General features: G+C 46.1%; 2 protein-coding genes across 7 annotated transcripts in view; one reads left to right on the plus strand and one right to left on the minus strand.

Annotated features, from left to right (window-relative positions):
* Positions 1-219, minus strand: part of LOC115601471 (trifunctional purine biosynthetic protein adenosine-3) — a 37,729-nt gene extending 37,510 nt beyond the window's left edge. The window contains exon 1 of one of the 2 annotated variants that reach the window (XM_030471511.1): positions 147-219. The gene's annotated coding sequence lies outside the window, so the exon portion shown is untranslated. The remainder of the gene's footprint in view (positions 1-146) is intronic. The other variant, XM_030471530.2, reaches the window with a different exon arrangement.
* A 2,339-nt stretch (positions 220-2,558) lies between these two features.
* The window catches only part of SON (SON DNA and RNA binding protein), a 40,880-nt gene continuing 24,124 nt past the window's right edge, over positions 2,559-19,314 (plus strand). For 4 of the 5 annotated variants that reach the window (XR_003989340.1, XM_030471425.1, XM_030471443.1 and 1 more), the window contains exons 1-3: positions 2,559-3,029; positions 4,622-4,788; positions 7,575-18,077. Coding sequence is in view for 4 of the 5 variants with exons in the window: in XM_030471425.1 (XP_030327285.1) it covers positions 2,917-3,029; positions 4,622-4,788; positions 7,575-18,077 (10,783 nt within the window). In the remaining variant the exon portion in view is untranslated. Of the gene's footprint in view, positions 3,030-3,567; positions 3,903-4,621; positions 4,789-7,574; positions 18,078-19,314 lie in introns of those variants that run through there. The other variant, XM_030471434.1, reaches the window with a different exon arrangement.

The raw sequence follows: 19,314 nt of genomic DNA on the forward strand, positions 1-19,314 counted from the left end.
CAGCGGGCAGCACATGGCCCCGCCGCCACCTCGCTCCTCCCGCTCCGCCGCCAAAGCCCGGCGGCGGGAGGTTGGCTGCGGGCAGCGATACCGGCACTGAGCGGCCCGTGGAGCCCGCCCTTCTCCAGAGCGAAAGAAAAACTTACTTTCCTTGAGGGGGATTTTAAGGAGCGGGAGGGCGTCCTCCGCCGCGCCGCCAACGAAAACTACACTACCCAGGGTACACCGCGACATGGCGGCGGGTCGGGCCGGGGGCGGGGGCGGGGGCCGGCAAGCGGGGCGGGAAGGAAGGAAGGAAGGAAGGAAGGAAGTAGGTAAGGAAGGGAGGAAGGAGGGGTAGTGCATGTCCCAAGTTTGGAGACTCACTAATAGGCTTTTGCACGTAAATTCTTCAAGTCTAGAAATATCTTCCTCTGGGGTCGGCTGCTGCTTGGGGAGCGTGCCGAGCCGAGCCGGGAAGGTGCTAGAACTGGCTGAAAACCCGTATCTATATGTAGGTTATTGGTTTTTTTCCTTTAGGAAGTAGAGTAGTGCTCCAGAGGCTATAGGGGATGGTTTATGAAGTTGGCTGGACTTGACTCTGTCAAGATTGATTTTGTTTCCACGTCCTCACAGAGGGAATTCTCCTACTGGGTAGGAGCAATTTCTTAGTTTGTACCACACTGAACTTTCTACTTTATGAAACCAAAGAATATTGGGCAACATTTAGTCCAGTTTAGCATTACAATTGTGCAACAATAGTGTTAAAACAGATTTGATCCATAGTTTTGCCTCCTCCCCCCAAGAGCTATGATGTGAAAATCAAATCTCACTGTTCTTTGTAAATTAGCTTATGAAATAAATATTTAGTAAATGTCATTTGCATATTTAAGCACACCTTTTACTCATGCTTTAAAAGGGAACAGCCACATGAACGAATGGTTGAAGTAGCATTAATGATGGCAGCAGAACTGCTATTAGTAAAGACCTCTAATTGTTACGCCTACAAATTGAACACTAAATGTATCCCAAAAAAATCATTGGTCTTGACAAGATGAAAGTAAAATATTTAATTAATCTGAAAACTAGGCATCACCTGACTGAATAAAAGTGTTTAACTCAAGGGGGTTTTATACAGCCAGCAGAGATGGGAATGGATAACAACAACAGTTATTCTCATGCAGGGCTGTGGATCCTCATTTGTATGAGAGGTGACTTTTGTATTTATCACTTTGTGTCTGTTGTTAAGGAGGCAGAGGAAAACATGCAGCATGCGCTAAAATCCTTTAGAATCTTTCTCTGGCTTTTTTTGTTTGTTTTTTTGTTTTTTTACCTTTCTGCATGATTTGCCCTGTGTAGATGGAGGCCTACACTGGTAGGAGTATCAGTGTAGTAAAGTTACTTTGAATTAATTAACTGCAGGTGGAAACGGTCCATTTCTGGATGACGGGCAGGTTTGTGCTGTGGATTCCCCGTGGCCCACATCAGAGGTGTGGTCCCCAGCTGGAACAGCTTTTCTGGCTGAAGCCCATCACACAGGCTAAGTTATGTCAGTCAAACTTGCTGTTCTTTTGAGTACAGCTGGGTTTTGGGGCTTCTTCTTTGGAAGGGGTGAGTTACCATCCCATCACGCTGAAAGCCTTTGCAGCTTTGTGTTAGGGCAAGGCCCCTAGTAGCAAACTTATCCCTACATAGAATATCACTAGTTGGTTCTGGGTAAAAGCATGTCTGGTCTAGACAAGGCCACTTGCATCAGGGGAATCTTAAGTATGTCTGAAACTGTTCAAGTGAAACATTTTCAGTCTTTAGCTCACTGAATAACAGAAATGATGCACAGTACTCTACTGGAAAGATCTAAAAATTTTCAGTGTTGGCCTGGCGTGAAAGACACGGGTTATTTGTGAAAGGGCAACTTAAACAGAGCTGCTTTCTATTTTAAATGTAATAAATCATCTGTGACATGGAAGTAAGTAAATTGATCCAAGTATGAGATCCATTATTTTTCCAAAGTTAACATTAAGGCAGACCACCTCCCAGCAATATGCAGCTAAGAACACCACTGCTTTTCAAGGGTCTTTAAGACACATTGAATTCAAGACTGACATTGTGAGTGAAGACCCCAGCAGCAGCTAAACGCTTATACCTAGATTTTGAGGTATTTTAAATTTATTTCAGGTCAGCTAACCCCCCTAAGTTACTCCTTCATGGCACCACAAGAAACAGTAGCCAAGCTGGTTGGGGCTTTGAGCAGCCTGGTCTAGTGGAAGGTGTCCCTGCCTGTGCCGGGGTCGGGGGTGGAACTAGATGAGCTTTAAGGTCCGTTCCAACTCAAACCATTCTGTGAGTCTATGAAGGGTCTTCCAGCTGTGGGATTATTTGGGGCATGACAAAGTCGTATTTGTACATGTATGTATCAATATGTATGTATATATAAATACGTACATACACATCAATATATATATGTCTATCTATATCTATACTTGAGAGTTGCTTTTGGGGCAGAATGATGGGGTCCCCAGGGTGGTTGTCCAGGGGACAAACTGATATTGGTGCATTCCAACAGAACACCTCGGAGAAGACACTGCTTTGCAGGGCCGGCTATCACTCTGGTGCCATTTATTTTATTCGGGGCATTTCATCGGCGGCGTTTCCCTCTTCTCTTTCTTTGTTCCTTTAATTTTCCTCCCATCCCGCGGGGCGCCCGGCCCCGCAGACAGCCCCCGGAGCACATGTGCGTGTCACAGGCAGCCTGCTCTCCCGGCGGAGGGGGAGGGCGCCTTTCGCATGGAGCCGCTCTGTAGCTGAGGGCAGCGCCGCGCCGGGCCGGGTCCTGTGATGCAGCACTCGTGTGCGGGCAGGCCCCCCTGCTAGGCGCTGCCTGCTCTCGGCGCACGGGGCGGCGGAGGCGCGGGGCTTGGCCCCGCTCCATGGAGACCAATGGCATCGCTCCCACCCACCCCCACCGGCCCCGAGCCCGCCGGCACGCACAGCTACACGCTGCAGCCCACCATGGCCCCGCCGCCGCCGCCGCCGCTCCGGCCCTCGGCGAGGTGAGTGCCGGCCGCCGGGCTCCTCCGCGGAGGCCCAGACGGCTCCGGTAGAGCGCGATGGGGGTAGCGGGGAGGAAGGGTGGGTGGGTGGCTGGGTGTGTGTGGGGGAACGGGGGCCAGGGCCGCAGGAACCGGCGGTCACCGGCCGCCATGGTGCCCTCCACAGACTCCCCCTTCTTTTCCTCCCCTCCCCCGGGGGCCCAGGCGCAGTTTTTCGGTGTACGGGGCGCGAGAGGGGCCGCGATCGGCGGAGGGGGGGGAGGGGGCACAGGCCCCGGTGTGCGCGTGTGGGCAGAGCGGCAGTTAACGGTTTCCTCGGGGGGGACGTGGGGGGGAGGCCCGCCGGCGCTTCACGGGTGGGGGGGGGAGCGCCGGGAGGCGCGTGGGGAGGGCGGCGGGGGGGGGGGGGGGCGGTGAGTGCAACAACATGGCGGCGCTCGTGCGGGGGGAGGGCGGGCGGCGAACTTCTCCGAGACACGAGACATTCCCCCCCCTTCCACCCCTCCCGTAACCGCCGGAAGCCAGACGGGCTGGCGCTCTATGGCTTCTGCTCGGCGCTAGAGCGGCCGCCCGGAGGCCCGCGTTGGCCCTCCCTCCGCTACCCGTCCGTTAGAGGGCGGCCAATGGCGAGAGGGCGTGCAGCGAGGACGTCAGCAGGCGCCCTGGGCTTCTAGTTGCCGCGGTGCCTTGTGGGATATCGGAGGCCTCGCGTCTCGGCAGGAAGGAAAGCGGAGCGCCGGGAGGGGGCAAGGGGAGGGGGGAGCCGGCCCGGTGCCGCGGGGCTGTCATGGCGACTAACATCGAGGAGATCTTTCGGTCCTTTGTGGTTAACAAATTCCGGGAGATCCAGGAAGAGCAGCAGCAGCACGGCGGGTAACGAGCCAGCCCCGGGCGGCGGCGCGGCCGCGGCCTATCGCGCGGGGCGAGGAGGGGTGTACGGGCGGAGGGGAAGGGCGCGGGTCCCGCCGCGGCGCGGATGGAGGGAGGGAGGGAGGAAGGAAAGTAGCGGGGCCGGGGCCTAGAGCTTTTGAGGGTCGTTTCGGCGTCAACATGGCGGGACCCGGGGGGCCACGGCGGGGGGTGGGGGGGGAAGGGGCGGGAGGGGTGTCTCGTGGCGAACGCGCACCCGTTTTTCCTCACGAGTTTTCGGTATTGGTCTCCTGTGCTGGGGCAAGAGGGGAGGGGGCGAGCGTCTGTTAGATTGTTCTTGCCGATCCCGCTGCGTTTAAGCTCGCCTGGTTCTTCAGCCTTATCTTGCAAAGCAAACAAAACCTACTGGAGAAGAGTGAGTGATGGGTGCTTGTTTTGTGAGGGGAGCCTATACAAGTTGTTGCATAAAGCACGGGGGCTGTGGCACATTCGAGAACACGTTTTCCTCCCTTGTGCCTAATACTCAGTTGTCACAACGTGTTCTGTTGCGAGTATGTGAAAGCTAAACAAAAATAGCTGATTTGCTAAAAGCATGGCTTCTTCAGGAGGCTAAAATAATGTTTTGAAGGGTTGAGTATAATAAATGCTTATGAATTAAAAAAAAAGGTCAAAAAAAAAAGGCTCAAAATTGCTTGTATTATGTTGATATTTTTTTTGGTTAGTGGAAAGGTAGAAGGCCAGCCCAATGGTGACACAATCCCAGCTGAGCAAGCCAACCCTTCAGATGACACTGTTGCTGGTGCTGGGAGTCGTCAGAATGATCAGATAGTGCAGAAAATAGAGGAAGTGCTCTCTGGAGCCCTTGATACAGAGCTGCAGTGCAAATCAGGTAAATGAAAACGTATTTGGCAAACATGTTCTTGTTTAAGAAGGTTGTCATAGTTCTTAAAATGGAATCGTTTTTACAGAGATGAAAAGTACTTTTCAGTACTGCTCCTCTCAACAAGCTTCATCTGAGAAGTTGTGTGTTCATTATAACATTTAAGTCTTTTTTTGATCTGCTCTAATTTGCAGCCACAGATGGACAGAGAAGTACATAATTTAAAAATTGAAGCTGGTTATTTATATGAAAGCATTACTTTGTTTGCAAAAAAGTTATTTTTTCTCCATTACAGTAATGTTAAAATGTATAAATAATATCCATTTAGATATATAATTGTGCTTTATTTTGTATATATCCACTTCAGGGCCTCAATGAGCAGTATTTACTAACAAAGCTGGTACTGACAGATAGAAATGTTGTGTTGTTTTGGATTGGTTTACAAGATTATTTCTAAAAATCATTTATTAGACTTCAGAACTGTAATTAGCTGTTCAGTCTGTGGTGTTTTAAAACAAATAATGCAATTATCTTTAAAATGTAGATACTCAGATTACATTCTTCCAAAAGTTAAGAAATTTTTTTGTCATAATCTCAAAACTTGAATAAATTACTGGGTTTATTACGCCAAAAAGTTGCATATCAGTATCCCTTCTCATGAAACTAGTATTTTCTGTACAGTTTTGGGAGAGTTAGGGAGGTGAAGGCTCTAATTATTGCATTTCTAATGTTTTTGAGTTGAATTATAGGTAACTGCTATGTGCTTGGTAAGTATAGTTCCAGAGGGACTTTTCTTTTTTTCTAAGAGGCAGCATAGAAAATTTCAGAGATTCTGTTTTGCAAGGTTTTGGAATTGCTCTTTCTTTCTTTTATGTACAGTGGCTTGTTTACCTTGATCATTTTCAACAGTCTTTCGCTTATGTTGTACAAGCAGCACTTTTGGCTGGCATTTGGGGTACTTTTGTTCTTCTGTCATGGAAGAATGAGGCAAGCTAACAGGGTAATGAATGTAAGACCTATTAGCTTGTAAGTTAATAAACTTCACCTATGGTAAACGTTCCCACTGTTCATATCTGGAAAGGAGTTATTGTTGCTGTTGTACAACAGAGGTTATCTGAAAAGGCTGTGTAGAAAACGTCATTTGACTCTGCTTCATTGTCCTCTTTCATTACATTCACAGCAGTGATGGTGGAAGCACTATTTTTTTAAGCTGTTTATTCCATAAAAATGTGTGTGCTCAAAACTACCTTAGGTACTTCTTTATAGAACCGTAAGTCATATTCATTGAATAGAATTGCAATATTAGTGTTTTTTAAATTAGTTTGCATTGTTCCCTTGAAAGAGTATGCTTTGAAATCACAGCAAGATTATAATTAAAGAATCCATATTGCTGCACTGACCAGTGTAAGTATAATCACTGAAGATCATATGGAAGCAGACTTAAATATATAGCCCATAGTTAACAGGAAATTACAAGCTGCCTTTAATAAAGTGCCTTTCTCCTCAAAAGACACCTCTCCTATGAAGACAGGCTGAGAGAGTTGGGACTGTTCACCCTGGAGAAGAGAAGGCTCAGGGGGGACCTTTTTGCAGCCTTCCAATATCTGAAGGGGACCTACAAGAAATCTGGAGTGGGACTTTTTACAAGGGCATGTAGTGACATGACAAGGGGTAATAGCTTTAAACTGAAAGAGGGGAGATTTAGATTAGATATTAGGGAAAAAAATCCTTCCCTGTGAGCGTGCTGAGGCACCGGCACAGGTTGCCCAGAGAAGCTGTGGCTGCCCCATCCCTGGCAGTGTTCAAGGCCAGGTTGGACAGGGCTTTGAGCAGCCTGGTCTAGTAGAACATGTCCCTGCCTGCGGCAGGGAGGGTTGGGACTTCTGACCTTTAAGTTTTTTCCAACCCTAATCGTTCTATGAAACAGTGGTACTAGATCCAGAGAAAGGTAAGAACCCAATACAGGTTAAATTCACAGGGAAATGAGGTGTAGAATTAAAAGAAAGTGATTGAAACCTCAGTGTTATTTTTTTTCTTCCCCCCCCCCCCCCCAGTGATTGCTTGTCCCTGCAGTCACCTGAATTTCTTAGTTACTTTCCTGTTTGAAGCAAAACCTCTGTTAGGTACTTCCAGGTTTGCCTGCAGCAACTCCAGTCTGAGCAGCTGGTTGCCTGCAGTGCCTTAAAGCTTCTATGGGATTGGGAAAGTAGATGCTGTTTCCCAAAATTTATTTGAATCACTTTGTCAGTGGGAAACTTAATCAGTAGATACACTTAGATAACTTCTAACACACAAGTAATACTGAGCATGCTCACAAGTTTAAGTGTAGTAGGGAATAATGGGCTAGCCACATTTTATACAGTAAGCATACTACCACTTAGATAATTTGCCTGGAAAATGGGAGTTCTTGTTTCACTTCTGTGTGCAGCTTGGTGTAGTTTAAAAACACATTTCCACCCTCCTGGAAGAATGTACTGCACAGTTGAACATAGGTGGAAGTATATCTGACTGCTTCTTGGGAAGAGTCATATTCCCACTAGAACTGTGTTTCTGACCAGGGAGATTTCCTTAACTTTTTGACAGAAGAATTAGTTATTTTTACTTCAAGTGATTCCAGAGAAGGGTTAGAGGGCTGAAAAGGGAGTGTGTGCTGTTTGTGTAAGATAGTTTAGTGAAGAAGGCATGGGTTTCAAGTTTAATTTTTCTACCTCTGTCCATGGCTTGGTCACTAGTCTAAAAGAATTTTTAAAATACAGTTTTAATAAAATTTACAAGGAAAATATCATTTTTTCTAGATGTAGACAAAAATACTGTGAAAAATAGTTCTCAGCCTACAAAAAGAAGCTCTACTGGTGAAGATGAAATTCCTAGGAAAAAATCGAAGAAGAACAAGAAGCACAAAAGCAAGAAGAAGAAGAAAAAGAAGAAGAAAAGAAAGAAAGAGAAAAAGCATAAAAAGCAGCCAAAGGAGGCAAAGCTGAGTGCACGTCATGGAGACCGTGGGGACTCACAGCCTGCTTCTCACTTAATACCAGAGAAATCAAGCTCCAAATTGAGTGTACAGCCTGGAGGATTTGAAGGTGCAAATCTGGCTGTCCATATGCAGCCAGAACTGTGCTTACAAACAAGTGAGGAACTTGATAGACAAGCTTTAGGGCTTGTTTCTCATTCAGGAACTGATTCTCAGCAATCTACGGAAAATCTTGGAAGTGAGAAGGGGACTTTGTGTGCAACAAATCCGCCATTTGCTTTAGAAGGCAGTCAGTCTGATATCCAAGGAGATGCTAGTATAGCTCAAACTATAGCTCAAACTAGAATTTGCACTAGAGAAGAACAAACTAAACAGTCTCATGACAATATTTATCCTGTAGCTATTAATGTGAGTGAAAAGGGTGTTATTGTTGATACTGGAAGTGATACTTCATCTAGCATCCCGTCTGAAGTTGCCAATAAGTCTGAAATTCAGAAAGAATCATCAGCAGCTCTAGCTTCAGAGGTAATTGAGGCACTAAAAGGTTCAGAAGTTATTCTGAAATCTAAAGGCACTGGGGAAGTAAAAGCTTTGGATGCAGCTGTTGAGCCTCAGTCCATGGAGGTGTTGACATATTCAGAAACATTTCTACCGTCTGTGGCACAGGGGGGAGCAAAAGAGATGGAAGCAACTTCAGAATCTGTGTATTCGGCAAGTGATGTGACAGCTATTCCTAAATTTGCAAATCAGGCAGATCTGAATACTGTGAAGGTAGCTCACATGTCTGTGGCCATGGAAGAAGTTAGAATTCCGGAAACAACTGAAAAATCTCTGCATATGGGAAATGTGGAAAGATCTTTGGAATTGGGGGATATGAGCAGAAGTTTGGAGCCAGCCCTGAAACCCTCAGTTGCATCTGATAGCTTGAGAGTGCTGCAGTGCAGTCCCGTCGAGGGTTCAAGTGTCTTGAAGGCAGATATGTCTTTGCAACACCCTTATAAAGTATTTGCAGCAACTGCTGTGACCCAGATGGAAATAAAAAGTGCCAAAATACCCCAGGGACCAGGAGCTGTTACAGAAGTGAAGGATATTGAACCAGCTAGAAGCTCTGCACATATGGAAAATGTGAAAACTTTGGAAGAAGCTTTGCAGCCAGTTGCTGTAGGAAAGCCCAGAAGTTTGGAAACAGTCCTGGGACCTGTGGGTGTTGCAGCAAAAGATGTCACAGCAGCTCGAGAACATCTGCAAGCTGAAGTAAAAGGTGTGGAAGGTACCACTGATCCTGCAACAGTGCTGAATGCATCAGGAGTGTTCCTACAGCCTAAAGTCTTGACAGAAACAAGAAGTGTGGATAGAACCCAGGAATCTACACTTCCAGCAGAATTGACACATGTGAATGTGGTTGCAGAGGTAAAGGGTTTAAGAGCAACTTCAGAACCTGTTGTCCAGACCTTTGTTCCCCAAACAGTTCCAGAAATCCAGATGGTGGAGGGTTTTAAAGGTCCACAAGCAACTACAGAAGTTGCAGCACTAGCAGGAGTAAAAATTCAAGAAACAAGTCAAGCTACTCTGCAGCTGGAAAATACGAATGCCTCAAAAATTTCAGAATCTACTTTCAAGCCCATAGCTGTAACAGCAAAAGATTCAGAAGGTGCTTTATTACTGAGACGACAAGAAGAGCTGAGAGAGTTAAGATCTGAAGGTGAATCAAGTGTGAGAGGTCCCCTGTCTTTGCAGAAAGAAAGTGCGAGTGGCCTAGGAGAAGTCCTAAGACCAGTGACTGTGGTGGAAGCAGAAACTTTGAAAACAATTTCACCATCTTTTCAAATGGAAGGTATAAAAGCTTCCGAAGCTGTGCATTGTGGGACTGTGGCCAGAGGTTTAGCAGCAGCAATGGGTTCAACAGTGGTGTCAAAAGGTTCGGAGATAAATCTAGAGTGTATGGCAGGAGTAGAAGCAGGCTCAGATGCCAGTCTAGCTATGAAAGTGGAAGCAAGTCCAGGACTTCCTGCCTTAGAAGAAACATCAGAAAGACCTCCTGAATCTATGGTTGCACCTGTAAGCGTGGAAGTGGTTAGAGAGTCTGAGGCATTAGCAGGAATGATGCATTTGAAAACCACAGCAGAGAGAGAACCAAAACATACAGAAGCAGTTGCAGAACCTCCTGATGCAAACAAAACAGAGAGTTACATTTCACAGTCTCAGGTAATGGCACATACAAGAACGCCACAACCTGACTTGGTAGGGGAGATAAAGGATTCTGAGCTAGCTACCAGTTCTGCCATTGTAGAAGTGAGGGATTTAGACAACTTGAAAGTTGAGGCAGTTGCAGAGGTAAAAGATGCGGAAGCGAGATCAAAAACTTCACACTTAACACAGATGAAAAATTTGGAAATGGTAGCGGGATCTGAAACAAGGACACTAATGGAAGGCTTGGGAAGGACATTGGCATCTGAGGTGGTTAGGGAAATGAGGTATCCTGAAGTTGCTCCAGAAGATTCAAACAAAGCAAAGGCAAGGAGCGAAGAAGCAATATTAGAACCTCTGCAAACAGTGATGGTGCAGACTTTAGAAACAAGTTCAAAATCTATACAGGATCAAATAGTAGGTCATTCAGAAGCAGTATTAGAGTCTTTGCCCAGAGTGGAAGAAAAAACTATGGCATCAGAAATGGTGACAGAAATAAGCGACTTGAGAGGAACTTTGGAATCTAAGATTTCAACAGATGTGAGAACTCAGGGACCTACTGTAGAGTATATAATTGCAACAAGGAAGACAAGTGCACAAAAAAATGAGCCCTTGCTTAGTGATGTCAAATATTTGGAAGAAGCTTCAGAAATGGAGGAAGCAGTGAAAGCAAAATATTTGGAGCCAGCATCAGAAGCTGGAGAAGTGAGGTTGGAAAGTATGAAAGAGTCTGCAACAGTAGAGGTGAAAGGTTCTGAAACAGTTGAAGAGCCTGAGATACACATGGATATCCAAGGAAATCTGGGGGTGATGAATGTTTTAGAGCATGTGTCAGAAGCTGTTCCAGAATCTTTGCATACTGAAAAGCAGGAAAATCTGCAAACCGTTCCAGAAGCAATGGCTGCTGCAGAATGGAAGAGTACAGAAGAGGCTCCAGAAATCCTGACTGCTGCTGAAGCAGGTCCAAAACTAGGGGACATGAAAGATCTGGAAACAACGCTGGCACATGAAGTGGCAGCAGAAGTACGATATGCAGAAGGAGTGCAGTGTCAACAGATGGAAGATGTGAGAGTTCCAGGTCAAGCTCAGGAACGCGAGATACTAGTTGAGGAGAAAGATGCAGAGCAAAATCAAGCATCTGAGCCTTTTACAGCAGAAACAGCTTTTAGCTCTTCACATGCAGCAGATGAAAAAGGGACTCCTGAATCTGAAATAATCAGAGACGCAAAACAGTTGGAAGCAGCTCCAGCTGTTGTGGCAGAACCAAAAGGTTTGGAAACAATTTCTCTTCCTGAGACTGTTGTAGAGCTGAAAGATGCAGAAGCAGCTGTGGAGTTGGAGGCAGAGTCAAAAGGTTTGGAAGCAGCTTCAGTACCTGAGACTGTTGCAGAAGCAGAGCCGGTACCTGTGGCAGAGGCAAGCCAGTTGGAAGTCATTCCACAGGCTGAGGATGTCAAAGAAGCAACTCCAGAACAGGATTCAGAGAAAAGAGATTCAGAAACATCCGATGTACAACCTGATGTGGCAGCACGAATGAGGGAGACTCTGATGAGACTCGAGAAAGTTGTTGAAAAAAGTAGCCATAGAAGCAGTGATAAAAAACATGATGCAAAGAAACAAAAAAGGAGTCGCTCCAAATCTCAATCCAGGTCTAGGAAACGGAAGAAAAAATCAAGGTCACGTTCTACTTCTAGGCGTTTGACCTCTAAAAGAGCACGTTCTAGGAGCAGAAACTATTCAGATTCCAGAAAAAAGCATTCCAAATCTAGATCCCGATCCGTGGAGAAGAGAGAGAGAAGAGTGTCTTCCCGGAGGTCTAGGCGCAGACGTTCCAGGTCATCTGACCACTACAGGTCTAAATCGAGATCGGCAGAGAAGAGAGGGAGCAGATTGTCCAGACGCAGACGTTCCAGGTCATCTGACCACTACAGGTCTAAATCCAGATCAGTGGAAAAGCGACTGTCTTCCCGAAGGTCCAGACGCAGACGTTCCAGGTCATCTGACCGCTACAGATCTAAGTCCAGGTCAGTGGAAAAGCGACTGTCCTCGCGAAGATCTGGGCGCAGACGTTCCAGGTCGTCTGACCGCTACAGGTCTAAGTCCAGATCAGTGGAAAAGCGACTGTCTTCCCGAAGATCTGGGCGCAGACGTTCCAGGTCGTCTGACCGCTATAGGTCTAAGTCCAGGTCAGTGGAAAAGCGACTGTCCTCCCGAAGATCTGGGCGCAGACGTTCCAGGTCATCTGACCGTTACAGGTCTAAGTCCAGGTCAGTGGAAAAGAGACTGTCTTCCCGAAGGTCTGGGCGCAGACGTTCCAGGTCTTCTGACCGCTACAGGTCTAAGTCACGGTCAGTGGAAAAGAGGGGGAGCAGGTTGTCCTCCTGGAGATCCCGCCGCAGACGTTCCAGGTCTTCTGACCGTTCTAAATCTAGATCCAGGTCGTCAGAAAAAAGAGGGGGCAAAGAATACTCATGGAGATTCAGACACAGAGGGTCTGGTTCCTCTGATCGTTCAAAATCTAGGTCAAGATCTGTTGAGAAGAGAGGTCGGAAGGCATCTCTACGGAGATCTAAACGTCAGCGCTCAAAGTCCTCTGACCGTTACAAGTCTCGATCCAGATCAGTAGAAAAAAGAGATCGAAAGCAGTCATCGCGGAAGTCTAAACGCCAGCGCTCAAAGTCCTCTGACCGTTACAAATCTAGATCTAAATCAGTGGAAAAAAAGAAAGAGTCTTCACGAAAATCTAAGCGTCGCCGCTCAAAATCGTCTGAACGTTATAAGTCTCGGTCTAGGTCTGTCGAAAAAAAGCGCAAGGAATCTTCAAAAAAATCCAAACGGAAACGTTCCAAGTCATCTGATAGTGTTAAGTCAAGGTCCAAATCTGTAGAAAAAAGAGGGAGTAAGTTATTCTCAGTAAAGTGTAGTAGCAAGGCTGTGGAATCTTCTGAATGTCAGGATTCAAGCCAGTGTCTTGAAGAAGGAGAAATTCTTGAACAGTCTTCTGCAAGTGAAGACAGTCCCTGCAAATCCTCTAATGGTCCCATGTCAATAGCTTTGTCTGATGAAGGAGTAAATGGCCCAGAGCTGCCGCCAGCGTTTAGCAGGTTTTCCAAAACAACTGGTAGTCTTGACAGCAGTTCCTCATCTGTTAAAGAAACAGCGGGTCTGCAGCCTTCTGTGGTGTCTGAATTTGATAGCTGCAAAAACCCAGATGACCAGGAATTGAGTTCCATGTCTGTGGAAAGATCACAGGTTTCAGAGCTTTCTGTGACATCTGAAAATGGATCAGCTGAAAAAGCAGTGGCTCTGGAGTCTTCGCTACCTGAACTTAGATACTCCACATCCCAGTCAAGATCTTCATCTGTTGAAAAAAGAGGAGATGCAGAAACTTCTTCAGTAACAGAATTTCAGCTCTCTGCATCCCATGAAGATGAGTCGAGATCTACCTCCATCAGAGAAATAGAGGGTCCAGTGCCTCTTCTGACGCTTGAAAGTGGATGCTCTGTATCTTCAGATGATTACAAGACAACCTCCTTATCCTCTGGAAGAACAGAGGTTCAGGGATTTTCGATGTCTGAAAGTGTACTCTCTGGCTTGTCTGATGGTCATGAATTGAGACATATCCCAGTTGAAAAAGCAGAGCCTCAGAACTTTTTACAAGTAGCTGAAAGCGACTCTTCCAAGCCGGCTGACATCCCTGAGTCAAGGTCACTATCTTCTGAAGCAGTAGAGGCTCAAAAATCTTTTCTAGCACCTGAAGTTCCATGCTCTGCATTCCCTGATGCCTGTGAGTCAGCCTCCTTGCCTGTTGAAAAGGGCCAGATGCAGGAGCCTTCTCTGGCTTCTGACAGTGGATGCTTCAGATCTCCTGATGCACGTGAATCAGGATCCAGCTTTAATGCACAAACAGAGGAGCCTCTGTTGGTGTCTGAAAGTGAGTCCTTCAGGTCACTTGATGGAAATGAACAAAGGTCTTTATCTGTTGAAAAAGTCAAGGCTCCAGATGTTTCCTCGCAATCGGAATGCAGTCGTGTTGAGATCTCGGATGACCTCATTTCAGCGTCATCATTTGGAAAAGTGCAGGAAGTTGTATTGACAACTGTAGGACAAAGCTGCAAGTCTTCTGGAGTTCATGAGTCCAGATCATCTGTTGACAAAGATTTAGATGGTCCAACGCTTCCACAAGTACTTGAAATTGAGTGCTCTGCACCTTCTGAAGTGCATGAATCAAGATACCTGCCTGCTGGAAAGATAGAGGGTGCAGGATCTTTATTGATGTCTAGAAGTGGAATTCCTGTGTGCCATGATGGCCATAAAACAAAACACAATTACTTTGAGAAAACAGAAGGTGCAGAACTGTTGCTGGCATCTGAGCTTAGGTGTTCTGTCTTCCCTGAAGGCTATGAATTGACATCCACTGCAGTTGAAAAAATGGAGATGCAGAGGCTGGAAAGTGGATTCTCCAAGTCTGCTGATGTTTGTGAAGCATTAAGCACACCTATGGAAAAACTACAGGCCCCAGTGACTACTTTGACATCTGAAGGTGGGCTTTTCCTGTTACCTGATAGTCACGAACTGAGGCCTATCCCTGCTGAAAAAGTAGAGGTGCTAAAGTCATCTGAACTGAAATGTGTTGCATCCTCAGATGGCCACAAGTTGAGATCTGCCTATGATGAAGAAACACAGGTGCAGGAGCCACCTCTGATAGCGGAAAGCAGATGTTCAGTTTTGTCTGACGGTGGTGAGTTGACGTCCACCTCTTTTGAAAAAGTTGAGGTAGAGGAGCCTTCTCAGTTGTCTACAGATGAATACGCAATTGGGCTTGATGGCCCAGAGTTGACATCAACCCCTGCTGAAAAAACAGAACTGCGGGAACTTTATCGGATGTCTAAAGAAAGATGCTCTGTGTCCGTTGAGAGTGAGGAGTTGCGGACACCCCTAGTTGAAAAGATAGAAGTGCAAGAGCCTGCTCTCATATCTGAAAATGAATATGCCGTGTCTTGGGAGGGCCAGATGAGATCTAGCTCTCCTGAAAAGGTAGAGATGCGGGATGCTTCTGTAGTACCTGCCAGTGAACATGCTGTGTCTTCTGAAGAACACGGGTTGGTGTCTTCCCTTGCTGAAGAAACAGAGGTACAGGAGTGTTCTTTGCTATCTGGAAATGAATATGTTGTATCACCTCACGGCCAGGAGGTGGCAGCCAGCCCTGCTGAAAAAGAGGTGCAGGAGCCTTCTCTGACGTCCGACAGTGAATATACCGTCTTCCCTGAAGGCCAAGGATTACAGTTTACGCTTGCTGAAAAAACAGTGGTGCAGGGACCTTCAGTAATATCGGACAGTCAATATGTTGCATCCCCCGAGGGGCAGGAGTTGCACTCTGCTCTTACAGAAAAACCAGAGGGGCAGGAGTGTTCTTTGCTGTCTGAAAATGAGTATGATGTATCCCCTCAACGTCGTGATTTAAGGTCCAGTCCTGTTGAAAAAGAAGAAATGGAGGAACCTTCCGAAACATCTGAAAGTGAAAGTTCAATGTCCACTGATAGCCAAGAGCTGCAGCCTGCTGCTGTTGGAAGAGCAGAGGTGCAGGAGTTGTCTTTGTCTGAAGGTGAATGTGCCATGTCCCCTGAAGGTCAGGAGGTGCATTCCAGCCCTGCTGAAAAAGTAGAGGCAAAGGAACCTTCTCTGACATCTGAAAATGAACATGCTCTCTCACCTGAAGAGTATGAATCAAGGTTGACTCATGCTGACAAAACAGAGGATATGAATTCTTCTTTGACATCTGAAAACGACAATCTGTTGTCTTTTGAGGGCCAGGATGTAAGATTCACAGCTGTTGAGAAAGCAGATGTGCGGGAGCTTTCTCCAACACCTGAAAATGAACATGCAGCATCCCCTGATGGCCAGGAGTTGAGATTCTCTACTGTTGGAAAAGAAGGTGGTCTCGAACCTTCAACGCTAAATGATAACATCTCCATGTCCCCTGATGACTTGAAAGCCATCCCTGCTGAAAAAGTGGATGATGCAATGCCATCTTTAATTCCCGAAAGTGCATGTTCCATGTCCCCTGATGGCTATAGTGTGAAATCTGGTCCTGGTGAAGAAATGGGAGATGTAGAGCCATCTTTGGTAGCTGAACGTAGACATTCTACATCCTCATATCAGGAAAGCCATGACCTGAAATCTCCCATGGAAGAAGAAGGTCTAGAGTCCTCATTGACTCCTGAACATAGACGATCTGTGTCCCCTGAGGGTCATGACCAAAAATCTACCATAGATGAAGAAATGGATGATCTGGAACCCTCTTTGACATCTGAACATAGGCGCTCCACATCCCCTGATGAGCATGAGTCAAGATCTAGCATTGGTGAAGAAGCAGAGTATCTGGAGCAGCCTTTGACAACAGAACGTAGGTGCTCTGTGTCTTCTGATGAGCATGAATCAAGGTCTACCACTGGGGAAGAGGTAGAGGATGCAGAACCCTCCCTGACAGCTGAACGAAGAGACTCCACATCCTCTGATGAGCATGAGTCGAGGTCTACTGCTGGTGAAGATGCGGAAGATGGGGAGCCCTCTTTGACAGCTGAACGTAGACACTCCACGTCCTCTGATGACCGTGAATCAAGGTCTACAACTGGTGAAGAAACAGAGGATTTAGAACCTTCTTTGACAGCTGAACATAGACGCTCTGTGTCTCCTGATGGCCGTGAGTCAAGGTCAACCACAGGTGAAGAAGCAGAGGAGCAGGAGTGCTCTCCAACAGCTGAACGTAGACACTCCACATCCTCAGATGAATGTGAGTCGAGGTCTACTGCTGGTGAAGATGTGGATGATGTGGAGCCCTCCTTGACAGCTGAACGAAGAGATTCCACATCATCAGATGATCATGAGTCAAGATCTACCACCGGTGAAGAAGCGGAGGATATAGAACCCTCTTTGACAACTGAACACAGACGTTCCACATCCCCTGATGGGCGTGAATCGAGGTCTACCACTGGTGAAGAAGTGGATGATGTGGAGCCTTCTTTGGCAGCTGAACGAAGAGACTCCACATCATCAGATGAGCATGAGTCAAGGTCTACCACGGGGGAAGAGGGTGAGGATGGAGAACCCTCTTTGGCAGATGAAGATAAACAAGATTCCATGCCTCTTGAGAGATCAGAGGAACAGGACTCTTCCTTTTTACCTGAAAGTAGGCGTTCCGAGTCTTCTGAACGTGAAAAATCTAGGTCCAGATCTGTTGATAAAATGTCTGACAAAGAGTCTTCCCGGAGATCTATAAGCAGACACTCAAAATCTCCTACTCGCCAAAAGAGTCGATCCACGTCTGTTGAAAAAGTGGCAGACAAAGAATCTTCACGGAGATCTAGACGTAGGCGCTCCAGGTCTGCGGCTCACCAGAAGAGTAGATCCACATCTGTCGAAAAAACAACAGACAAAGAATCTTCGCGGAGGTCTAGACGTAGACGCTCCAGGTCCACTGCTCGCCAAAGGAGTCAGTCAACATCAGTGGAAAAAGTGGCAGACAAAGAATCTTCACGAAGATCTAGACGTAGGCGCTCCAGGTCCACTGCTCGACAAAGGAGTCGATCCAAATCTGTTGAAAAAACAACAGACAAAGAATCTTCACGGAGATCTAGAAGCAGACGCTCCAGGTCTTCTCAGCGCAGATCCCAGAGATACGATACAGAATCTCGTTCTAGACGGAATCGCTCCAGATCAGTAACACGGAGAAGAGCATCAAGATCAAAATCTAATCGTCGGTCTCGGTCTAGTTCATTGTCGCGTTCAAGGCATAGACGGAGGAGTAGGTCAAGGTCAGCATCAAGGCGGCGGCGTTCTTTGTCAAGAGACAGGCGTAAGAGGTCGCAGAGAAACAGATCAAGATCTACTGATAGAAGAAGAAGAAGATCAGATTCAAGAGATCGTAGAATATCACTCAGACTACGGAGCAGGAGTCGAACACCTATTCGTCAAAGGCGATCAAGGTCAAGAGGAAGAAGACGGAGCTCTAGTAGGTCACCAATTCGACTGCGGCGATCAAGATCTTCGGGGAGAAGAAGATACAGCAGATCACCTGATCGTCGTAGATCGAGGTCATCGGAGTTTTCAAACAGGTCACCTAAACGTCTTACAGACTTGGGTAAGTTGTAAGTTTATATTCAGTATTTCCATGTTTAGGTGATACTGTGGTCATTCACATAGTATTCCTAAATTGAATATATTTCTCTAGCATTCATAAGGAATTTCTTGGAAATCAGTTTGAGCATTGCTTTTAGGCAGTGACTTCCTGTAGGAACTTCTGTGTTGGAGCTGAATCAGTGCTTGCTATTTGGATGAAACTGTATTTAGGGTAGGTTATATCTTGGTTTTAGAGCTTTTATATAAAGGTAGTGTGTTGCAGTCTTGGAAAACATTGTTCGTTCTAAAGTAAAGGCCAGGTACTCTCTAAGAAACTTAGGGATTTCTAGTTTTACTGAGAACAAAATGGGCATAAAGAACATTTGAAAGTAAGTGACAATTGGAGAGTTCTTAGATGTGTTGTCAGCTGTAATGCTTGTTTGTCTGTTTCCATTATCCTCTTTGTCTTGCCTCTTTCCCATGATAAAAATTTAATGACCAGAGAAGGAGAGGCCTTGTGGTTTCCTTAGGTAGTACGTTACACAACGAGAAAGCAGGTTTTAATTTTGGGAGATGAGCTCTTGTACAGTGTGTGAGGAAGCTTCCTTTTTGTGGACCTCAGGTTCTGATCCTTTTAGTCCTGTCTCATAAAGTTCCCATGAAAGCCCATCTACCAGAGAAGTGTCTTTGTACAGATGTCCTGGGTTCAGCTTAAACCACGACAACAGAACATGAGAATCAATGAGTGTCCTTGAATCTGCTTTCATGCTTTGATTATGCAGCAAGGCTGTGTTTATATACTTCTATTGCTTAAGAAGCAAAGGAGTGTTGCCCTTTTAGGATTTACTTAAAGCTGAATGCTTGCAGAGATGGTGGTAACTCATTTATTTGCAAACTGGCAGATCAAGCAAGACATACTTTATTTTCATCCCCTATTTCTGTGATAGGGCCACATGTGCTTTTTTCCTTAATAAAGCAAAATACTGTTTTATTAACAGTTTTGCATGTGATTTTATTTTATGCAAGTGCCCATCTTACTCAGTGCTTGTATTTTGCTGTTGGTTGATAGTAAGTAGCTTTCACGTTACTTCTTGGGAGACTTGCAGGGAGTTCTTCAAGACCTTTGAATGCTTTTCAGAGACAGCTAGGAAGTAGACTTAGTATTTCCAAAACTAGAATGAGTTTGTGAAGTCAAAACAGGCGTCAGAACTTGTGGGGTTTGGAGGATTTTGACTGCTGTAATTTGGACTCCCATTCTT

The sequence above is a fragment of the Strigops habroptila genome, chromosome 2 (assembly GCF_004027225.2).
Source record: "Strigops habroptila isolate Jane chromosome 2, bStrHab1.2.pri, whole genome shotgun sequence".
Classification (NCBI taxonomy): domain Eukaryota; kingdom Metazoa; phylum Chordata; class Aves; order Psittaciformes; family Psittacidae; genus Strigops; species Strigops habroptila.